Source organism: Zosterops lateralis, assembly GCF_965231275.1.
Source record: "Zosterops lateralis genome assembly, chromosome: 4".
Lineage (NCBI taxonomy): Eukaryota > Metazoa > Chordata > Aves > Passeriformes > Zosteropidae > Zosterops > Zosterops lateralis.
The window spans coordinates 70,098,493-70,121,415 of record NC_139765.1 but is presented as its reverse complement, the minus strand read 5'-3'; the positions used below and the strand labels follow the sequence as shown (position 1 = coordinate 70,121,415).

At 43.7% G+C, this 22,923-nt stretch overlaps 1 protein-coding gene across 1 annotated transcript in view; it reads right to left on the bottom strand.

Moving 5' to 3' along the window:
• Positions 1-22,923, bottom strand: part of SFMBT2 (Scm like with four mbt domains 2) — a gene marked incomplete at its 3' end in the record, with an annotated part of 103,204 nt that overhangs the window by 28,879 nt on the left and 51,402 nt on the right. Inside the window, exons 7-10 of the mRNA XM_083860280.1 lie at positions 18,415-18,512; positions 6,374-6,475; positions 5,572-5,719; positions 782-864 (exon numbers count right to left, since the gene is read on the bottom strand). Of these exons, the coding sequence (XP_083716406.1) occupies positions 782-864; positions 5,572-5,719; positions 6,374-6,475; positions 18,415-18,512 (431 nt within the window). The remainder of the gene's footprint in view (positions 1-781; positions 865-5,571; positions 5,720-6,373; positions 6,476-18,414; positions 18,513-22,923) is intronic.

Sequence of the window (22,923 nt, the reverse complement as noted above, 5' to 3'; positions counted from 1 at the left end):
ATCATTCTCACCACCACTGTATTTTGCAAAGCCTTCTGTAAACCCCATTTTAGGTGCACCACTAACATTTAGGTACCACCATCAGGAGTATTTTCAGTTACTGATGGGATCTCAACCTCCATCAGTTGATGGGCACAGGAAGGAGAGCACCAGGTTAGTGGAAAAGGCAGAAGGCTACATCTGCCTTTCCCCAGGTGATGAATACCTGTCACATCGAGCCACACAGGACTGTCATTGCCATAAAACAGCCTGCAAAAGATTATTTCAAAAGCTGTGAATCTTAATGGCAGCCATCACTCTCACGTCACTGTTGCTGCATCAAGGAAGGACATGAACTGTGCCAAGGACCAGCGTTCATGAGGGTTTAATCATCCTCTCACATATTTTCAACACTTAGAATTTTTATACATGTGGTTTGGTTAAATGTATCCCCCTCCCCAAGATACAGAGAAAACACCTAAAAATGTAAAAAGGGGCAAATGATACTACACAATTTCTTTACCCAAATTATTTTTAGCAGCACTTGAAATAATTGCAATAACCAGTTGAGATCTTTTGTGCTGTACGAAACCAGCAAGGGGATGAAGAGCAGAATAATTACAGATAAAGACAAGACTAAAATAAGTGTTTTTTTCCTCTTTTAGGGATGGAGACTCGGAACACTCTCCCAGTTTCCCTCCTAAGGCAGCCTCAATGTGCTCTGGGGGAACCTCTCAAAGCCTTGCAGCACTTTTTCCATGAAAGCTGTTTTGTTTCATGTGGATGGACAGGAAGAACTTACATTTCTAAAGCACAGGTGAGGTGCTGCCTCAGCTCCACACTGCTTCTGGTAGTCTGCCCAGTCAAAGTCCTGGCCAGAGTAACCTGCAGGAGGACAGAACACAAAGAGCCATCAGCCACCACTCCCCACCACAGAGAGAGGACAAAACAGGCCCTAAGGAGATGAATATCTGTGTTTCAGCAGCTCATCCTGTCTCAGTGACCTGTGCAGGCTCAGCAGAGCCTCTGCTTACACAGCATGAGAGCCAGTGGCTCCTGCAGCCTCCCCTCACACACCTCCTGCATTTCACTGCCAGGTCTCCATTAAGAAGTAGGAAGACATAATTATTTTCTTTGTTTTCCCTTTTCTGTGAGCATCTCCCAACTTCTAACAAACCCACAACTAATGAGAAGTGCCACTGTCCCAGATTTCCACATGGGGCTAGTTATGGACCTTCTCCTGTTTTTAGCTGTCTAAAGGATGGGGTTATGGAGCTGGACATGGGTTATTTGCTGGTCCCTCAGGGAGAGGATCAGCACCATCAGAAGCTGATCCATCCTCTCCTTCAAAGCAGGAGATAGATTCTCCTCTCTTCATTCATGTACCTCCCTGACTGAGTCCCCAGTAGCTCAGGGTGTGTGAGCTGAATCCCATCCCAGTAAGAATGTTACAGAAATCTGGAGCAGAGCAGGAAAATGAAGGCAGCAAGCAGATCATCCCTTCAGCCTCTGCTTCTGGGTAAAATAAAGGGATTCCTCTATATGAGCATCTCTCAAGGAGTCCCATCACAGAAAGACAAATCAGACCTCTGCTCATCCACTATTCTCACTTGGCAATTTAGGCAGTAAATTCTTGGGACAGAAATTTTTTGGGTTTTTTTTTTTAATTTGCTTTGGGGGCTTTTTTTTTTTTTTTTTTTTTTTTTTTTTTTTTTTTTGCCTGCCTCTTATTCTCTATTTTTGCAGTGCTTGAAACCAGTGAGTGCTAATCCTGTCCAGGGGCCTGTGGATCCTCTAATGACATTACTGCAGAACTGCTCTTACTGGGAAGTTTCAGGAGTCACCCAAAGGCCAAATTCTCCCTCCAATCTCCCTTCCTGGCATCTCAGCCTGGCCTCATTTCACAGAACATCCCTAAATGCCTTTTGCATTGACAGTCAAAAAGGGACACACAAGATCAAATGCGAATGAATCATTTATGACAATGAAAATTGTGACTTTTTTTTATAGGCAAGGACTGGAATACTGAGTAATCCCCTATCAGTCTGCCAGATCCCCAAAAAAGAAGGTAAATTTTTTGAAAACAGTGTGCCAAGCAGCCTGCTAAGATCCAAGTATCTCGGATAAGACGATTTCTAATCCTAATAATTGTATTCATGACAAACAAATTACTGAGATAAAGCCTTGAGCTAAGAGGCCTGTCTCTGTGGGGCATTGAAGTGCACAATAATTAAAAAACTAAACATGCACAGGGAAGGAAAAAAAGGGCAGTTACTTATAAAGAATGTTCTTTCTTCATACAAAAAAAATATCCTTGCACTGTTTTTTAAACAATTTCTGCAACAGTATTTTCATCACATTTCATCTCCATCTCTTTTTTTACCCCTCCAATCTAAACCCTCCATGGATGGGTTTTGCATCTCAATTTTAAGCCACACAGATCTTGTCAGAGTGGATGGAAAAGGCACATTAGAGGGTTTTAGTGAGGTACAAAAACTTGACTGTGCAGTCACTTCACAACCACCTGTCAACCTGGCCCTGCACCACTGGAATCACTGAAATCTCTTTTCCTTTAGGCTTCAGCAGGAATGGAACCCAGGAGGGGCAGCTGGGGAGTTAAAAATAACTCACTAAAGCATCACAAGGAGGATTCTGAGTGGGAAACCTCCAGGAATTGACTTCAAATAAGCCCTGACTTGTCTGTGGCTTTTTTCAGGGTGAGGCTGCACCCCCAGGGATGTGTCCAGTTCTGGGCCAAACACTGAGGGGATGGAGAGTGTCTAGAGAAGGGAACAGAGCTGGGAAGGGTCTGGAGCCCCAGGAGAGGCTGAGGGAGCTGGGAAAGGGGCTCAGCCTGGAGAAAAGGAGGCTCAGGGGGGATCTTGTGGCTCTGCACAAGTCCCTGACAGGAAGGGACAGCTAGGGGAATTTGGGCTCTGCTCCCAGGGAACAGGGACAGGAGGAGAGGAAATGGCATTAAGCTGCACTAGAGGTGGGTCAGATTCCATATCAGGAAGAATTTCTTCACTGAAAGGGTTGTCAGGCTTTGGAATGGGCTACCCAGGAAAAGTGGTGGAGCCCCCAGCCCTGGAAGTGGCCAAGAAACAACTGGACACTCAGTGCTGGTTGACAAGGTGGGAATCAAAGGCTGGACACTGACTTTTTCCAGCCTCAGTGATTCTGTGATCCTGCTCTCAGCTGCCTCCATCAGCACAGGGCACTCACACCCTGTTACTCTGGAAGGCTCAGCCCAATGACAGCACTGAGAGCTGTGTTTGCACAACTCAGTTGCTGCTCCTCAAACATGCAGCACCTTCACTGTGTTTGCCATCTCAGCTCTGGGCATGGCAGAGCCCAGCAGCCTAATCAGAAGCAAATATAACAATACAAATATACTGAAGGTTTTGGAAGTGGCTTTTCTTCAATAGGCTTTACAACTAGGAGCATTATCAAAATGGGTTTTTTTTCCCCCCCACTTAATAGCTCATAAAACAATGATTGTTACTCTAAAGGGAAGTGGTCTATAAATCCTGCTCTAATAAATATAAACAGAGCTTGTTCAATGTTTATATAGCAGCAGCTAATGGGTATTCATTTTTGGCACTGTACAGGAAAACACTGCTCTCTATTTCGAGTAGCAAATATTTGCACCTCCTGTTCATGACCCATTTACTCTTTGTTTGTCTTCAATAAAGCCCTGATAGACAAAAAGGCAAGAGAATGGAGATGAGACATATAAAGGGCTCCTAACTCCAATACCCCAACCTGGCACATTGTTCTGACAAAAAAAAAAAAAAAAAAAAAAAAAAATCTGTTGATTTTGAGATGAGAAAACCTCCTTATCAACCCTAAATTATCCAGGGGTTTGGATGCTTTTCACTTTTTGTCTGCTTTCTTTTTTGGAGGTTTATGGGTTTTTGTTGTGTTTAGTTTGTGTTGATTTTCAAACAACTCATTCCAATATCTGATTACATTTTAGTAACTCAAAGAACATGTCTGCCCAAAGAAAAGGTTTTAAGGTGCTAAAATTCAGTTTGGACATGCAACCCTCATAAAAAGTGTAAAAAATACAGGAGCACATAGAATGCACCTATCAGCCACTGGCTTTATGCCTTTTTAATAGCTTCCCCCCAGGATTTCTGATCTCACAGCAGAAAGCAAATATGATTTTCACCAGGGGAACAAGGAGAAGAGACTTTCTGCACTTTCTCAGGAGCCCAGGTGGATCCCAATACCAAGATCACAGAATGGTTTGGGTTGGAAGGGGCCTTGAAGGTGACCCAGGGCAGGGACATCTCCCACTAGACCTGGCCAGGCTGAAAAATATTCACCTGACAGATGCTTCAGATATGTCTCAAAATGTTGGCATCTAAAAGAGAGTTCACACACACTTGACCCATAAAACACCATCTCAGACAGGCTTTGTATCAGCATGGACTGGAAATTTTTTTTAAGCCTACAGTCTCCTTCAGTTAATTATCCTGCCTGGGGGAAGCTGCATGTGAATTTGGGTGGGGAAAAAACCCCCAAATATTCCATTTAATTTCATTTTTAGCAACTTTTCCGGCCAGTATCAGTGAGTGCTTACACAGGCATTATCATTACACCTGGGTTTCAGCAGGAGAGAGCTCAAACCCCAGAGAGCAGATTTATTTCAGCAGAAGCAGCAGAGCAATCATGGATGCAGCACATGCAGCTGCACGCACAGGGCTCCAGGACTTGGGTGGGAATTTCAAATTACATGTGCTAAAGAAGCACTCTGGATATACATAAGAGGATTCTGAATCTGGTAGGGAATAACCCTTCCCTTCCCTGGGTTTGGCAGCATCATGCTTTTCCAAAATGAAGACAAAAGTTCATATACAAAACTTAGCTTGATTTTTTTTTGAGGCATTTATTTCTCCCAAGCAACACTTATTTTTGGCAACAGACCAACAACCCAGCCAGCTCCAAAAAACCTGAAATTCCAGGGAACCAACACGTTTTGCAAGCAAAGAAATACAGCTAGGTCACCACAGGTGGTTGTCTGAAGTTGGGAGTAATTACCTGCACTGCTACAAAGTTGAGGAACAGCAGGGCTGGAGGCTGTTTCTCCTGGCTCTGACCTGAACACTGCTTGCAGTGTGTCCTGGGATTTGTTGAGACAGCCAAGGAAATCCCTCCACACACCTGGGCAGGCAGCTGTTTTTAGCTCAGACATTCGGATTTAGGAGCTTTGCTCAGCTTCAGTGTTGTACCAAGGTGGATGAAACACGGTTTGCCACTAGAGTGACTGGACTTTTAATGCTCCTTTTGCTCTCTACACACACAAAGAACTGCTAGGATTCATTCCACAGGGATTCATGAGGATTTCACAAGCCTGGACCAGACTTCAAAGCACAGGGACATCAATCCACCAGCAAAGACACATTTGCTGAGATAATCATGGGCTGGTAGGAGCCAGAACAGCCCCAGTCACTCCAGAAAACCACTCTGGCTTGAGATACTTCAGCTGATGCTCTGCAAGCAACCACCACTACAATTTTAAAGGCAACAATAACAAGCAAATCTCCTTCAGAGTAAACCAAAGAATCACTGAGAAGGGATACAAACCCTTGGGAGGTGTGAGATTGACTCCGTTTTTAAGGCACCACTGTATTGGCAAGATCCCCAAGGAATCTGCATGGCAAAGCATCGAGATTTTGCTGGCTTCAGGTCTCAAGTCATCAATGGTCACTTGTAAATAATGGTTGTTAAAAACCTAAGGGGTGAAAAAGGAGAGACCAAAATGAGGAGTCAGATTTGCTGCAATGCTGAATAAAGCGGAAAGCTGAAACAGCCAAACCTGGGGATCAAACTGCTGAAAATAATTTGCTCTCACCTAAACCTTTTCACTCCACAAAGTGTTTCTACCCAAGAGATCAAAGCCTGAGTTCTAGAGATGGGTGAAATGAAGCAATGGAAAGTGCTGAGGTTCAGAGTCTCACAGCTGAGCAGCAACTGGAGATGATCCTGAAGACCCCAGAGCCTTCCTCTCTCCTGCATTTGAGTGTGTGTGGATTAAATATCCAACTACCACCTCCATTCAGCTGTTTTATTTCCAAAGGTTTCTCAGATGTGCAGGGAAAATACATATGGATGGAGGGGAGACAAGGACAAAAGAGAGATCCTTTTTTTGCATAGAAGTGGTAGATGAATGTGCTCATCCCCATTGCTTTTAAGTGCGTGGAATGAGCTGGTGATGCTTGTGGGAAAGAAAGAATTAATTAAGAGCATCCACAGATTTTAAATCTATTTCTTAATGTGTTCTCCAGCCACTTAAGTAGCACCTTTATTTTTTTTTTCTAATTGTGGTAGAAATCAGAAAAGGTTTTCCCAGTCAGGCTCTTTCCATCCCTCCTTTCTGATCACTCACCTTGGTCACTGATGCAGGACAGATATGAAATGGCTCCCTCATATTCACTGCCTCCAGCTTCATCCCCACAGTGAAGAAGTGGTTTCTCAAATCAGCGTGGTCCTGTGGGAAGAGGAACATGTGGTGACACCAAGAAAGAGCCAACACATCTGAAAACTTATTTGAAAGGTGTCCACGTGGGTTTTGTCAACTTATCTGGTCCTATGTTCTTTCCATGACAACCCAAACACAGAAAGAGAGGGGATAAGTGTAGCCCTGAGATGTTTTGGTTTTCTGAAATTTTTTTCTCAGGGAATTTTCTGTAAACAAGAGACATCTCAGGCACGAATCTGAACTACAGAGAGGACACATCTACAGCACCAAGCCCATCATACCTAAAGCACAGGGTATGTCCATCTCAGTGGCACAATCCAACCAGAACTTGGTCCACAAGGAGACTGGGCTCACCAAAATGAGGACTTGGCTGAGAAATTGCTGCTTGAAAATCTCCCATGGGCAGAGCCTCTCTACCTTTGACAGCCACCACCCTCTGGGAGCAACTGAGACTCCAGAGGTGCCAAGACTCAAACTGAAGCCCCCAGGGTAATAATACACAAGATGCTCAGCATGGCCCTGATTTACCCTGATGGATGTCCAGCACCTGCAGGGCAGCAAAATAAGCATCTGGGCTGGTCTCCAAGATGGCAAGATGGAAAGTTGCTTTTTTTTCCAGCCAGGAGACTGGGAATGGATTGAGGCTTGGACAGTGAACTCAGACCCAAAATGAGGGCAACCAGAGAACATGATGATGGGAAAACAGGCAGCTGTGTTCTAGGACATGACCAACATAACATCTCCACCTGGGATAAAACCTGGCTGCATCCCAGGCTACACACAGAGGGTTCCCCACAGCAGCTCTGGGGATGCAGGATGCAGTCCTGAAATTCAGAAGCAACCCAGATTCAACTCCCTGGTTTTCCACCAGTTCAGTGTTTAATATCTAATTATTCCATCCCTTGTGACCCCTATCCAACAGTCACACCAGCTGCCACCCTAATTCCAGGGTAATGACCACATTTTGTGTTCATTCAATAAAAATGTCCCACTGTATTTCTAAACCACTAGTGCATTAGCCAATACAAGCATAAAGAGAGATGATGTTGTATTTAGCAGACACTCACAGACTACTCCAAAATACATGCAGAAACCTTGCCATCTAATAAGTGGTTAGCAACAACAATCCCATCTACATTCATTGCTACATGTGGTATTCTTGTTCTAAAATGATTTTCTATTGATCCGAAGTTGTGTTTCACTGTGCTTTCTTTTCCCAAGAACTGTCTGCACTTGTAAGGGCTTAACAACTTCTATTCTGGAATCTTACACTCCAACTGCTGCTAGAGATAAGGATTTTTACAAGCTCCAACCACAGCTAAATGAATGGTTGTTTTCATCTTACCAACCTGCAATGTTATGGAGCCCTTTTCAGTGGGAACCAAAAAGCAGAAAAAAACCACCAATGGAACTATAATGAATTTTGTCTCAAAGCAGAAGAAAATACTGATGAGGAAACTTAAGAATATTTAAGAATAATGGCCCAGAGCATAAGGAACTAATGACTGAGGAAGGAGAAGACATCCAGGAGTTTTGAGTATCCTTTTCATAAGGGTATGCAACGATAGGATGAGGGAGAATGATTTTAAGCTGAAAAAAGGCGGATTTAGATCAGACATCAGGAACAAATTCTTTACTGTGAGTGAACTGAGTCACTATAACAGGTTTCCCTGAGAAGCTGTGGATGTCCATCCCTGGAATTGTTCAAAGCCAGCAACCTGGGCTAGTGGGAAGTGTCCCTGCCCATGCCAGGGGAGTGGAATGAGATGAGCTTTAAGGTTCTATCAAAAACTGCCACCTTTAATGCTGAAAAGGCTTCAGAGAGAAAAGATGATGGCTGGAAAACTCCAATCTCACCAGCACTGAACTGCAAACCCCAAAAGGAAAAATAACACTTGGTCTGGAGGGCTGCCTCCTCCTGCCTGAGGATCCACACTCTTGTGTCTCTTAATCCTTGGGATGAGGTTGCAAAGAAAAGGCAACTGCAAAAAAGTGCATCTGGAATCAGCATCTCCCCACAAATGTTCCATGATTCAACTCACGCTCGGATCCAGCCTCAATACATAATAAGCCAAGATCCACCAAAGTACTTAATCATGTTTATCTTTAAACACTCAAGTAGTTTAATCAACTTTTAAAGTGATTTGTTGATTGAGACCAAAATATACTGACACCAAACCACACTGCTTCTCCTTTTTATCTGAATGATTTTCCTCGCTGTTTCTCCTTCTATTTGTTTTGGCTTTTTTTCAAAGAGGAAAAATAATCAGATAGGGGGGGAAAAAAGCACTAGTAATATTTAAAGGTATTTTATTTCAAAAGCACTGTGTACCTAGGGATCAAGTCTCCCTTGTCATTCAGCATAGCAAGTAAATATTTTCCCCATTAAATTAGTAGCAAGAGCGAACTCACAAAGGGAGTTCACTGGATCTCAAGTACATCTCCCTTTTGAGGGTCAAACTCCTCTTTGAGGCAGGAATATGCATTTCTTTGGAGAAATGCTGTGGAAGTAAAAACACTTTCTGTGTTAAATGTCGTTTTTGAGATGGAAAAGCTTTCATGGAGAAAAAGCCTTTGTGTTGTAACTCTCTGGAAAATGGTCAGGGTCTGGATATTCGATCTGTCTCGTATACTGCCTAAAGAGAACCATCAAAATTTACCCAAGCAGCTTTATATTTCTGCAGCCACAAAAGGAAAGAAAAAAGATTCCTGATGCCATTCTCCTGTTCCAGCGCTGGAGCTGCCTCAGCCAGCAGGGAATTACTCAGGATTTGGCATATGCTCCTCTTCAAAACTCCAATTAATTTACATAATTTCTAAGAATAGGTTCCAGAGAAGTGATGGCAAAGCTTTTAATTAGTATTAGACTCAAAGTGATACACTGGATAATGAACTGCTCTCTCTTCCCTTTATTCACGTTGACAGGAACGACGCCTGTTTAATAAAAGCAGCTACAAGGAAAGGACTGGAGGGGTGAGACTTTCCCCTGGTCCCCGCCACGCTCTGCAGCTGAACAAAAGAAATGCCTGAAATGATAATGGGTGGCAGAATTCGACCCTCTGCTGCTGTTTCACAGCATTCAATGCCACCAGCGAGGATGTCACCAGCCATTATTTTCTAGCAGCTTCTCCAAGTGACTTTCAATTTCCTTTGAAATGGAGATCAACAGGCAGAATAGTTTTGAGCAGCTGGAGCGTTTTAAAGCCTCGTGCATGGTGGGCGTTTACTCCTACTGGCAGTCAGAGTTTCCCAGGAGCAGCCTCGCTGACCACACAGAAGTTTGGGTTGGATATTAGGAAAAACTTCTACACTGAATGGGCTGCCAAGCATTGGCACAGGCTGCCCAGGGAGTGTTGGAGTCACCACCCCTGGAGGGATTTAAAAGTCGTGGAGATGCGGCATTTGCGGACATGGTTTAATGGTGGGTTTGGCTGTGCTGGGTTAATGGTTGGACTCGATCTTGGAGGTGTTTTCCAAGCTAAATCAGTCAATAATTCTGTGATTCTGTAATTTATATCAGCAAATCTCCTGTCCTGGGTTCACAAGCCCTGAGAGGGCAATGGAAACACCCTCTGGCTGCTGAGGAGCAGCCAAGTAACCTGGACTGACAACCAAGAAGGACACAGGAGAGTCCCTTACAGCAAAGTGAAAAATCATGCCACAAAACATTCAACAAATTAACGTGGCACGGGCACCACAGCTGCTCACTCCGAGGGTCACAGTCTCTAACATGATGGATTACAGCTCAGGGGTAATGAGTGGAGCACTGCAAAACTCCTCAATGAGCCGCTGTCACTCACAGTTCAAACCCACTGGCAACAGCCAGAGCTGTCAGAGCTCTCACTATAATCCCAAAAAAGCAATTAAACTCAGCCCCAGCTTTAGAGCTGGGGGTGCATTTGCAAATGCACAGGCTGTGACCCTCTGGGCCACCTGAAAGCCAGCCCTGCTTTGACACACATCTGCACCACGATTTCCATCTTTACGTGGCTTGTGTTTCCTGTAATTATTCTGCAAAAATTACAGATGGGCTTTGCAACAGCTCACTGCATCCCGCATCACAGGCAGGGCTGGGAACTGCAACATCTGGAGGTTAAGTAACAAGTCAGGCACAGTGCTGGGAGCAGAAACAGCCTCTGAATTCCCAGCCTTCTTTCTTTAGGGTCTGAGATAGACACATAATTTTCTCTCTCACAGCTAACAAGCCACCAGCAGTGTGGATTTCAGAAATGCCAAGGTGACATGGCAGCCTAAATGTCACTCCAAAAGAGATCCACAAACAGATTTAAGAGAAGCACTGCAACTCTTAAGGATGTGAGTAAGCCTCAGGGAAATATCTGTGGTGGGTGATATTGCTTAAGTTTTGATAATTAACTCAGTATTAGTTTTAGGTGATGGACTCAGAAAGAGAAATTTCAAAATCATCACTGTCGTTTGCCCAATGTGGTAGCTAAATATCAGGTCAACAAATGTAATTTCTGCTAAAAAAATGCCATTTGGGTATAAATAAACTCAATTTTGTCCATGTCACAAGAGTGGAGCTCAGGTAATTTTACAGTGCACTGGGTAAAGCTGATAGAGCAGGGGGACCTGGCTACGCTGCTTTTGTCTGTGACAGGGAAGCTGCACTCTGGGCTGGTTGCTTTATCTGTGTCCCCAAACCCAAGGAAGGGCATCATTTTCAGATTGTGAAATGTCCATTTTTAAGCCCATTCTGCTCCAGACCACTGGTGTAATATAATTTTAAATGCAGCAGCTTACACAGTGTATAGAAAAGAGAAAAAGGCTCTCATTTGGGTCTAATTTTCAAATATTCTTTAAAATCATGGCTCTTTTGGTCCAGGACAGTCAGATGCACACAAATTACAAAACTGCAACTTCATGCAAAATTCAGAGCGAAGTTTGAGTGCTGAAAAGTGTAAGGTTGAGAGGCTAATTAGAAACACTTGATAAATTATTGACCTGAGCCTTCTTTAACTGTAACAGTGTGAAACACTCCTGCCTTCAGTCCCATCTCTCCTGGTTTACTCTAATAAAGGACACAGAGGAGCAAGCCCCATCTGGTATAACTAGGACCACAGTAGATTTGGTTTTTGATTTCAAAGAAATCACTTCCCCTCCATGTTTTCTCTAATTTCTCCAAAAAACTGCCTGTTTCTAATAGCCTAATTTTAATCACAAAACTCACGTGTGAGAACCAGTCACAAGCACAGTAATAGCAGTGGCTAAACTGCCCCCACAGGAATCTGGCATTTGTTTTTTTTTTTCAATTGAGGAAAAAAAAAAAAAGGAAATAAAGAAAGAAACGCTACCAAACGCAACCCTCTGCATTATCTGCAGATGAATCAGCCTTGTTTGTGATTCACCAACTTCATTTGCTGAACACAGAGCAATTTTCCCTGAAGGTGCAACTCTCTGCAGGGAGACAGAAATCCCCTGTAAGAACCAACACGTGCAAATCGTCCCCTTGTTCTGACAAGTGCCACCAGAGGAAGACCAAAAATGTAGAAATGTGGGGTGAGATGATAGGGAAAGGATGCTGGGAGGGAGATTTTAGAGACACCACAACCCTGAAGCAACAACAGCCAAGCCACAAACTGCACCTACTGAAAAACCCCTCGAAAAACTGCAGATGCTTCTGCCGAGGATTGCACTCAGCCCTACGGATTTTAAAGCTCCTCTTGTTGAATAAAAAATAGTTACCATAGAAACAGCAACATTGCCGAGTAGCCGGTGGAAATCCAAGCACACCTTCTCCGTATGGCCGGGGCCGCTGCAGATGGCATAAGGGCAAAGATCCCCTCCCACACAGCGCCTGCCTGGCTCTGCCTGGGAGCTGGAAGCATGGGCAGAGGGAAAAGAGATGGAGATTCATCCACTTGGGGTTTTTTATGGTGTGTTTGATTTGGGTTTTTTTAGCCTCTCAGAGCTTCACAAGTGTCTGCTGGTGAGACCCAGTTTGTGCCACATGCCCAGGTCATGTTTCAAAGTCACATAGAGAGGGGGAAACAGGTGGGAACAGCCACTTGAGTGGCTGGAAGTGAGTTCCTGGAGTGAAATCAGCAGTGTCCCTGCTCACACTCCATCAACACACAGCCCCTCTCGACTGTGAGGAGCGACTGAGGCTGCCCTCGGTAACATCGTGGCAGGAATTGTTACTGAGGAATCAATAGGAATGTGTTAGAGCAGAGAGGATCAGGAGCCAGTTCAATGCACATTGTGAGCTGCAGCCACCCTGAAAAATAGCTACGGACCACAGCTGCTTTTGCTTTCTTTGAGAACATTAATTCATCTTTAGGCAACAGTAGACTCATGGAATGGTTTGGGTTGGAAGAGACATTAATGATCATCTCGTTCCAAAGCCTCTGCCAGGAACAGGGACACCTTCCACTACACCAGGTTGCTCCAAGCCCCATCCAACCTGGCCCTGTACACCTCCAGGATGGGGCAGCCACAGCTTCTGGGCAACCTGTGCCAGGGCCTCACCAACCCCACAGGAAAGAATTTCTTGCTAATATCTGATCTAAACCTTCCATTTTTCAGTTTTAAGCCATTCCCTCTTGCCCTATCATTGCATGCTCTCAGAAAATGTCCTAAAATGGGTGATTTTTGAGTATCACCCACCCCATACATGGGAACAGATCCTGTTGTAGGTGCACATCAGCCCCTCTCAGTGGAAAACACTGCCCAGGGGTGTGGAAGGCAGGAGCTCAGGATGTCACAAACTCCTTCACACCAAGCCTGGATGCAATGATTCAACTAAACTAGGATCTTTTGCTGACCTCTCCCCACCCTGAGAGACCCCAGCATGCAATAAGAAAATTACACAAGCCAGGGGGACAAGGAAGGCTGAGGGACCTGGTTCTCACTCATCCCATCTGCTCGGCTTGAACTGCCTCTAGCATTTCTCTCTCAACCACAACTTTCATATGGTGCTGCCAAACAGACCCTGGGGGCACCTCAGACAGGGCTTGGCTTCACCCACCTCCTTGGACTGCTCTCCCAACCCAAATCCCTGCACAGTCAGGAGGGAGCTGGAGAGGGTTAGAGCTGTCCACTACTCACAGAGGTACCACCAGGCTCCATCTCACCCTCTGCTATCAGAGACATCCTTACTCCCTCTTTGGTGCCCCTTGGTTCTTACAAAGATAAATGGCTTTAAAGGGGCTGAGGCAGGAGTGGATCAAAAGGCAGCGGAACAACAGAAGGATTGGGAAGCCATGCACGTCTCCCAGCCAGGCAAACAGCAGCCATGGAGAAGGGCTGGCAGAGCCCACGGATGGGGAAAGAACAGATGGAGTATAAATAATCTGGCAGCCTGCAGACAACATGGAAACTCGCGGGTTATTAAAGCGCAGCGTGCGGAGCCGGGGCCAGCCAAGCTATCAGGGCATGGAGGAGCTCGGGATTGGGGTTTGGCTTCCAGGGATAACCAAAGGCACACTCCTCTAAAGCTGCTGCATCAGCACGTGCCCATCAACTGAGGGGGGATGAAGACAGAAAAACCCTGCTGGACTTGAAGGCTGCTCATGCAGCCAGGTCAGGATTGTCTACGAGTTGGAAGTATCCCATGGGTTTCTCTAATTTAAACTCTTCCAGAATACAAAACACTGGAAGAAAACACTCTAAAACACCCACAATGCCTGCTGTATTCTGAGAGATGTTGTCTTCCTTTTTTTGTGTTTTTTTTTTTAAATCGAGGTCTTTGAGAAAGTGTCACTCTCACTACTAAAATGCACAGTTCATCCAATGGAAAAAACATAATTTTTTGGTAGGAAGGAGTCCTGTTTAATATTTGTCTTCAGGCTTGTGAGTGTAGAATTAGAAGCTCCACTCTGTCCTGAATTTCAGGGGCAGCTCTTGCCTGGGTAGTGGATGGTCCTTCCATCTGTCTCCTTAAGAGAGATCTGTCCCAACTGATTCCTTCCATGTCATTAGTTTTAGTATTAACTAATACTATTAACTGGTAACAGAAGGCATCCAGAAGCTCCAGTCAGAAATAAGGGGACAATGGGCCAGGCATAATATAAAGGGCCTTTTGCCAGAAAGATTTAGAAAACAAAGAACAACTTCAGGACTTTAAAAAACACAAAACAACTTCAGGAAAGGAGGAGAGGAGGGTAGAGGAATGGGACCAAAGGCTATAAATCAGGAACTTCCACCTGTCTTAGATAACACTTCTCTCTCTCCTGGATGCTCTTCAAGCAGTTTATCAGGGTTTGGTTTAGGGATGTGGCTGGTAACAGCTCCATCCAAGCCAGTCATTGGGATTCACTTCACAGGAATTTTGAACAGGATGCCAACATGCAAAATCCATGGAAAGATGATGAGAACCCCAAAACATGGGTAGGATTTAGTTGCCCAAACAGAGGTGCCTGAGGTGAGGATCCACAAGATCTGCATGGGACCCACAGATCTGGCACAGGACACTGGAGAAAGCAGAATGGGAGGTCAGAGAAGATATCCAGGATTTCCTGTCTGCCTCTCTCCACGAAACTAAACCCATTCACCTTATACAAGCTGCTGGGCTGTAAATCTAAAATATGCACTGATTTGTAGTATTAGGGCTGTGCTTGGAGCATGGCCCCCTCCTAGAGAGCACCAGCAACACCAGCACTGAAGCAAACCACTGAAATTATTCCACTTAACTCAAAATCAGGCCCCGGTAACATTTTGATGACCTTTATTCACAACAAGCCCTGACCATTTAATCAGGTGTCCCCTGAAGCCCAAACCATCATTTATGGTACCAAACCAAGTGTAGGGGCATCCCAACAGCACCCTGAAATCAGAACAGACACAGCAAAGGACACACGTCCTTGGGCTGTGGCCTTTTGGAAGGATTTGTGCTCCTAAGCCATTCAAACACCCTTGAAAACCCTGCCTGTATTTATTTTTCTTCAAGGATCAACATGTTTTCTGAAAAGCAGGGAACGACAAAATAGCAGGTGTGTTGCAAAAAGCTTTTGTGAGGAGGAAAATTTATTCCAGGATGTGCAGTTTGCAAAACACTATGTTTAGTAGCTGCATAATAGCAGCATTTTCTGGCAGTTAAACATCACATTCCTTTCTCAAAGGATCCTAAAGCATTTTACAAACACTTCCAGCATATGGCCAAGTGTAAAACAGCACCAGGGAAAAAAAAAAAAAAAAAGAAGAAGAAAATCCTGTTTTCAGCCTTCTCCTTGATTTTTGCAACGAGCTTCTGTGGTCTGGTGTCCTGTCCCTGGATGCCAAGAGAGGATCAGGGCTGTGTTTCTGCAAAGGGTTTTTGGAGCTGCTGCTGAAGATCACCACGTGCCAAGCTCAGCTCTTGCCACACTTCTGAGCATTGATAATTCAGGCTCAAACCCATGTTTTTTTTGAGTTCTCAGGCAGAACCCAACCCTGTGACACCAAAAATGAGGAGCTGTGACAGCAGCAATGGGCTGACAAGACCCCTGAGAGCAGCCACTTCTCACACAGCAAACGTGGCTCTGCTCTGCCAGTGCCACCTCCTGGGGACAGTCTGATGGCACCACAGTGACACTTCCCTCAGTCATGCACAGCTTTAAGGACAACATGGATTTAAGCCACAATCCAGCCCAGGCGACATGCTCATGGAGAGCAAGGACACACCTACACCCTGCTCAGTCATGGAATTCTGCAGGGAAATGTGGGGAAAACAGAATGTAACTGCTCAGTGTGCAGTTACCATGTCTGCCAAAGGAGGCATTTTCAGCTTTCCAGAAGATCTCTAGGAGTTGCCAGCTGTCAAACCTTGTGTTTTTTTTATCTAACAAATGACAGCTACAGTGGCAAGGAGCCTCAGGCACCATGTAGAGATGCTACTTGTGTGCTGGGTTTGTAAATAAAAATTTAAAAATTTACAATTAGAAAGAAGTTATAAGAGACACCTTTGGATATGACACTCTTTGGGGGGATCTGGGATTCTATTTGAAGGTCCCATACATAATCGTTGGCTTTCTTTGCAAGATGAGTAAAATTTACTCTCAGATATCTCCTAAAGCCTTAACTCATGTTTAAGTCATTACTAGAGGAAGACTTGCTGACAGGCACAGATGACATCTTGTCTTTTTCACCTTAATGAAGATGTACAAAATGAGGTTGATTCACCCTAAATGGGCAGAATAAAGTGATTCCCACACACAAAAATGAATTTAGTCTCCTGCCTTCCCAGCACCAGAACCAGGGCTCAGACAGCACCAAACTCTGAATTCTGCTCATCTTGTGCTCACCTTCCACTTATGATAAACAGAGAAGTCCTGCTGACCTAACCATGGACCTAAACATTGCCATTTTTTGCCACATTTGGCCCCAAAGTTACCCTCCTCTTGGGCCACTCCAAGGTTTTGCATTGTCTTCCAACAGGAACATCTTTGTAAGCCCCAACCACACAGCAACTGGGATTTGCTGAAATCAAATTTATGACCTGCATGCAATAATTAAAATACATGGGTATAAGTCTGGCACGCTGGGAAGAGGCAGTAACACAGCTGTTAGTCATAAACTTCTTTTCAAAAAGGCTGTTTCATGAGCCTCATCAGAAACATTCTTCGCTCTTTCACATAGACAGGAATAAAATTTACACATTAGACATCCCCTTTTGTGATTTAATCCCTGCCCCACACAAAGCAGCGTTTCTGATCTTGAAGCTGCCAATGCAAACTTTTAATAGAGTTGGCAGATGGAAGCTTTGGATGAGAGGAATGGCAGAGACCCAGAACTCTCCCAAAACAAGGCTCCTCAAGCCCAAATCTGTGCCCAAGGCCAACACAAACCTTCCCCCTTCTCCCAGCAGAGCAGAACTCCCACACTGCCAATGAGCCCCTGCATGGGCTATCAGAAAAGTGTCCTCAAATTAACTAATTGCTAATTTGAGTGCCTGGATTCCTCATGAGAAGATTCTGCTGGCAAGTCCCTGCAGGGAGGATAAAGGTGGCAACAGGGTTTTTTCCAGCCAGAATGGGACACGCTGAAAGAGCCTTATTCCAGTTATAGAACCATAAAATATATAGAAATATAGAAATATATAGAATATATATATATATATAGAATATATAAAGATATAAAATAAAGATAAAAATATATAGAATATAGAAAATCCCTCTAAGACCAAAGTCCAACCATCAACCCAGCACTGCCGAGTGCCACATCCACACATGAACTGCACCAATTCCATGGATGTTCTGGAGTATCCCAGGGCAGTGCTGCTTTAAGGGCTGGGAAGGATCCCAGAGGATCCCCAGGCTGCTGGTGGGGAGGGCAGCCTGGTCCACCAAGCAAAAGGTGATACCAGAGATGTGGGGGCACTGCTGTGCTCTCTGAGCATCCTCTCAGTGTCCATCCCATCCCAGCCAGGATGGAACTGCTGGAAGCCAGGCAGGCTGCAAATCAGGATTATCTGGAGCCACCATGGTTAACAGCAGTGCAGATTTACATGAGAAATTAAAGCCAGTGTCTCAGGACTGAAGCACCAGAGTTAGAATAATAATTTTAAAAAAAATTAAAAAATTAGATGTAGGAACAAAATTCTCTCTCACTTCCACTACAGGTCCCTGAAGGGGGTTTCTCTACCTCGTGGGTTGTGATCAGGTGAAAACTTTGGTGAAAGGCTCACAGAAATCTGTCCAGTTTGTGTCAACTTTTATATTCATAGCCTCACTATTTCACAGTTATGTATGATGTCTTTGCACAGGTCTAACAGAGCAAGACACATGAAAAATAACTGGAGAAATCCCTGCTGGTCACCCCCAGCCCCCAGAAAACACCGACTAAGAAATAAAGCCGCACATAAAAAGTGTTTTATACGAACATCCAACTTGTGACCTTCCATGGTTATGTATTATAGCAAAGGTCTTTCCAGAAAAAGTTTAACATAAGCTGCTAAACATGGCATGGTATTTATTCATCATGGGTTCCACAAGCAAAGGAAAAGTATCTTTTACCTTGAAAACTTCCATTGGAAGAGGAAAATTTGCTGCATCATTAAGGGATTTTTCCAGAGCGCATTTCCACTCAGTTATACTCTTCAGAGAATAGATATCTAAAGGGATGGCAATAACAAAAAGGAAAAAAAAGAACAACAAAACCAAGAGGTGACTGTTTGGAGATCAAACATTTTTGGAAGATTAAAGTTTTTAAGTCATATGAATGGACAGAGCAAGTGAAATGAACAGTGTCTACATCCCAAGCTGTGCAGCATGGATAAATTCAACACAAAAGCAACTAGCAGGGGCACACTGGAGGAAGATTGTGTTTTATATCCTGAAGTAAAACCCAGAAAAATTCACATCCTTCAAATACTGCTGGAGGGATGAGAATTGTATTATCTCATTACTTCAAAATAGTGAAAAAAAACCCTCTCCTTTCATTTTCATTTCTCAAAATACCTAGTGATTCTTAGTTTGAGGAGCCTCAGGTCTTCAGCCAATATCAGTCATATTTGAACAAAACAAAACCTATCATTATTAAGGCACCTGTTATTCAGAAACTATTTGAGGTTTGTTTTTTTTTTTTATTGCATGGTTGGGGTGGGTGTGGGAAGAAACATTTCAGCTAAATCTCTACCCAGACACATTTTTTGGTGTCACACTCAAACCAGAGCATCACACCAGAGCCAGGACTTATGAATTTCCATCATTACACTTTTAGGCAACATCTTTGTGCAGCTTCACATTGCTTCCAGTGAGTTTCTTTACACAGGTTTCATATTATTAAATCATGATATTAACAAGCCCTTTATGGTTCAGTGCAGTGAAATGCCTATGAATCATCAAAGGGAACAATGTAGGAAACAATACTGTGATGAGGAACATTATATTGGATTTACTCCTGCCCTAGAAAACATATTGTTATCTTGCACGTAACAACTTATTGCAGAACATTCATATCAAGGCCTCAAAGAGAGAAGATAGGTAGATAGATTGCAACAATTATTAAAATGGAAATGAACATTTGCTCAGTAATAAACTCGAACCTTGATACAGAGTGAGGAGTGTGAAGCTTTTCTTTGGCCTGGCTTCCCATATTCATATCAAGGTTCAATTTGGCCCAATTTGCATTTAAATCCTGTACATCTAATAACCAGAGATATTTACTAGCTAGCAGAAGATTTACTGCTGTATCTTACAATTCTGAAGGAGGGAATAAAAAATATGTGTAAAAAGAAAAAAAAAAGAGGAATTGGCAAGCACTGTTTCCACCTAGCACTGATGGAACAAGAGAATTTTATGCTCTGAACTCAACAGATTTAAGACCTTATCAAAACAGGATTTGCAGAATCACTCACTGAAGTGGATGTATTTATACTTCCACTATATCAAATCTCACTACTTCAGAACAGACATCAAGGATATGCATATGAATTTAAACACACTTGAAGGGGAATGTTAACCTTTCAGGGCAGTATTTTTAATTCCTCAGCTGTCTGGTTATTAATGAGAATATAGATTTCAAGTCTCTGTTTACAGCATGTGCAGCAGGCACAAGTGTTAAGAAGTGCACTCTTTATCTAATTGTTCATTATTTTATAGTTTTGTTGCCTCACTTCTCCTCTGCTTGCAGGAATTCTGACCAGCATGAAGTGCAGGGAGGGGGACAACTCACCTTATTTCTTTTTTGGTTTAATTTACACGGGAATACTTAACTCAGTATGATTTTGCCAGCCTGTTGTTCCAAATCTGAGCTCAGAAAAACTGTGCCTGATGCTTTCCCTGCTGGAAACACACCCTCATTTTCTACTGTGATGCCAGTGAAGCACAGGAAAGGTGAAACTGGCATCTTGGCCAACTCTGGCCAAGTTTTGGGCAACTTTTGGCCAAAATCAGTGAAAACAAGCAGCAACTTCTCTGGGCAGTGCCAACAAAATTCCAGATACAGAAGCAACTCCAGTTTGGTTTCAAGGGCCAGTGAGGAGTATCATGTGCACATTTAATTAGTGTCGTCTCGCTTATGCTGGCAAGTGTTTGGACACTAAATTGCATGGTTAAAAGAGCATAAAGCATTTTATTGAAGTGCCAGGGCTGCAGGTAATTGAACAAAGTGTACTGTGTCAATTTGTATTAGGGTTCACAAGTAGTGAGCAATTAAAATGACTGGCAATTTGTCTTTAAATAGAAAGTAGAATAAAACGGGCTGATCTGGTCCTGCATAAACAGCTGAGCTCAGGCTGTCAGTGGCTCTGTGTCAAGCAGCCTGTGCCAATTTGCACAAGCAAGGAGGCTTATTCCAGACTCAGATATACATCTGAAAGGAAAAATAAGCTACAACCCCTTTGCTCCACATAATGGGCTTGTGAGATATACTGAGTCTGTTTGGAGAAGACAGCTGGGATGCTGTTTCAAATCACTGAATGGTTTGGGCTGGAAGAGACTTTAGAATCTAGTTCCAAGCCCCAGAGGACCCCCTTTCACATTAAATTAGGATGTTGGTGGCTTCAGAAAAGAGACTCCTCCGTCCAAAATATTGTTTGGGCCCATGGGATCTCCTTTATCTGAGATGCTCTGAATCACCAGAGACTGACCTGGAAGTGAAACCTGGCAGGTGCCAGGAGTGGATCAACAGGGAAAAGTCACATCCCAGACACAGAGGGGAATAAAGCTCAGGGTGGATATGAAGCATCCAAGCTGAGGGTGGGCAAAGCACTGTCACAAGCTGCAGAAGTGATGTATAAAAACACCCTTGTTTGACAGCAGGGGGACACACAGCCTGATCTGGGAGCAGCTACATGTCCTCAGCTTCCCTTCAGAGGAGATTCATAACAGTTCTGACATACAGTCTAAGGCTGCTCCCTTTATCAATCAAGGAGTCACCTTAAAACTGGCTTCAGATGTTCAGAATTTAGGACAACCAGGTGTGTGTTCATTGGTTTCAACCCCCCTGAGTGTGGGAAAAAAAAAAAAAAAAGGCTTAAAAAGATGTCACTTCACCTTACCAATGTTAGTTGTGTCTTTGCATCCTCTTTTATAAAGAGAAAGCAATTTCTCATGCAGAACTGTCTTTTGATGCACCATGGCAGGTGAATCTCATCCCTGATGGGTAAAAATCAAGGTACTGCCCACAGAGTCTCTCCTTCCTAAGAAGGTCCACACCATGTCTTTCACATGACAGACATCCTCCTACTCCAAATGCTCTTCCCTAAAGATGTCACTAAGGGATGTACCCCTGACACAGTCTCCAGGCCTCAGGTCCTTAGGAAACTTCACTTTTCGAGTCTGTGGTTCAACAGCCTCATCCCTGAATTTCTGTAGAGCTCTCTGCTGCCAGAATCTCATCCTCACAACTCACCACTGCTTCCCTGACTGCTCCAAGACTCCTTTTGCAGAGACTTTAATTTGAAGCAGATCCCTTACGACCAGCCACTTGGGGATTTTTTTCTGTCTTCTTCCTGTCAGTTAATGTCTCACACACTTTATTAATTCATTGTGCCTCGTGGACATGTAGGATGATTGGACAAGATCTTAAAGGATTTTTTTTCCAACCTTGACAATTCTGTGACTGTGTGTTAGGCAGAGATCAAATGATCAGGAGAGGAACAAGCAGCGTTCCTGCCTCCAGAAACTTCTCAGATTTCCATTCCTGACTGGCTACTCCCTGCAGGGCAGAGCCTGACAGCTGGGTCAGAAGGGAGGATCAGTGGAAGACCACAGAAACAGTGATCAGGAGAATATTTGGGCAAAAACAGAAGAGTTCAGACCTGAAGGGTCTTTTCTCAGCAAACTTCTACAAGGCTCAACTTCAGGAGATGTAAAGTAATGAAAACCTATTTAAGTCAATGTAAGTCAGGAAGAAGATCTGGGCATTGAATCCATTAATAACAATATTCACTAAAAAGTGAATGACTAGAGAAATGAGAGGAAACAGCTATCAGATGAAAACAGGTAGGAACAAGAGACAGAAATTTTAAAAGTTAAGGAGAGAGAAGAAGAAAAGTAAACAACTCCAGCAAATACAGAGTCCAGTAGCAAGTTTAAAGAAAGACAACTGAAAAAAATGAAAAGAAAGGCATGAGGGGTGGGGAATCCACAGAGAAGGATGCACAACTGGATAAGAGGAGGAAAGAGTAGAAAAGCAAATGCAATGAACAAAGAGGAAGCACAAATCTCCTCTGGCCCATTTCTATATTCACCAAACCTATACAGGCCAAGAAGTTCAGAGATTGTCAATGAAAAGATTGCGAGTCTGTAAAACAACAGAGTGGGTGATATTCATGCTCTCCAGCACTCATATCTAATTTAGAAGTGATGGGGAACATTGATTCCTACCTATTGGTGAAGAAAAACACACATTTCCAAAAAGCACTCAAGACCCAAGTCCCAGACAAACTTGTGAACATGAGAATTGAACATATTGGGGTCAACTCTCCTCATGAGGTGTGAGGGACAGAAGCCACATCAGGAACACCTTCCCAGAGGAGGGGAATTTAATACTCATGGAAAAAATTCACCCACAGCACA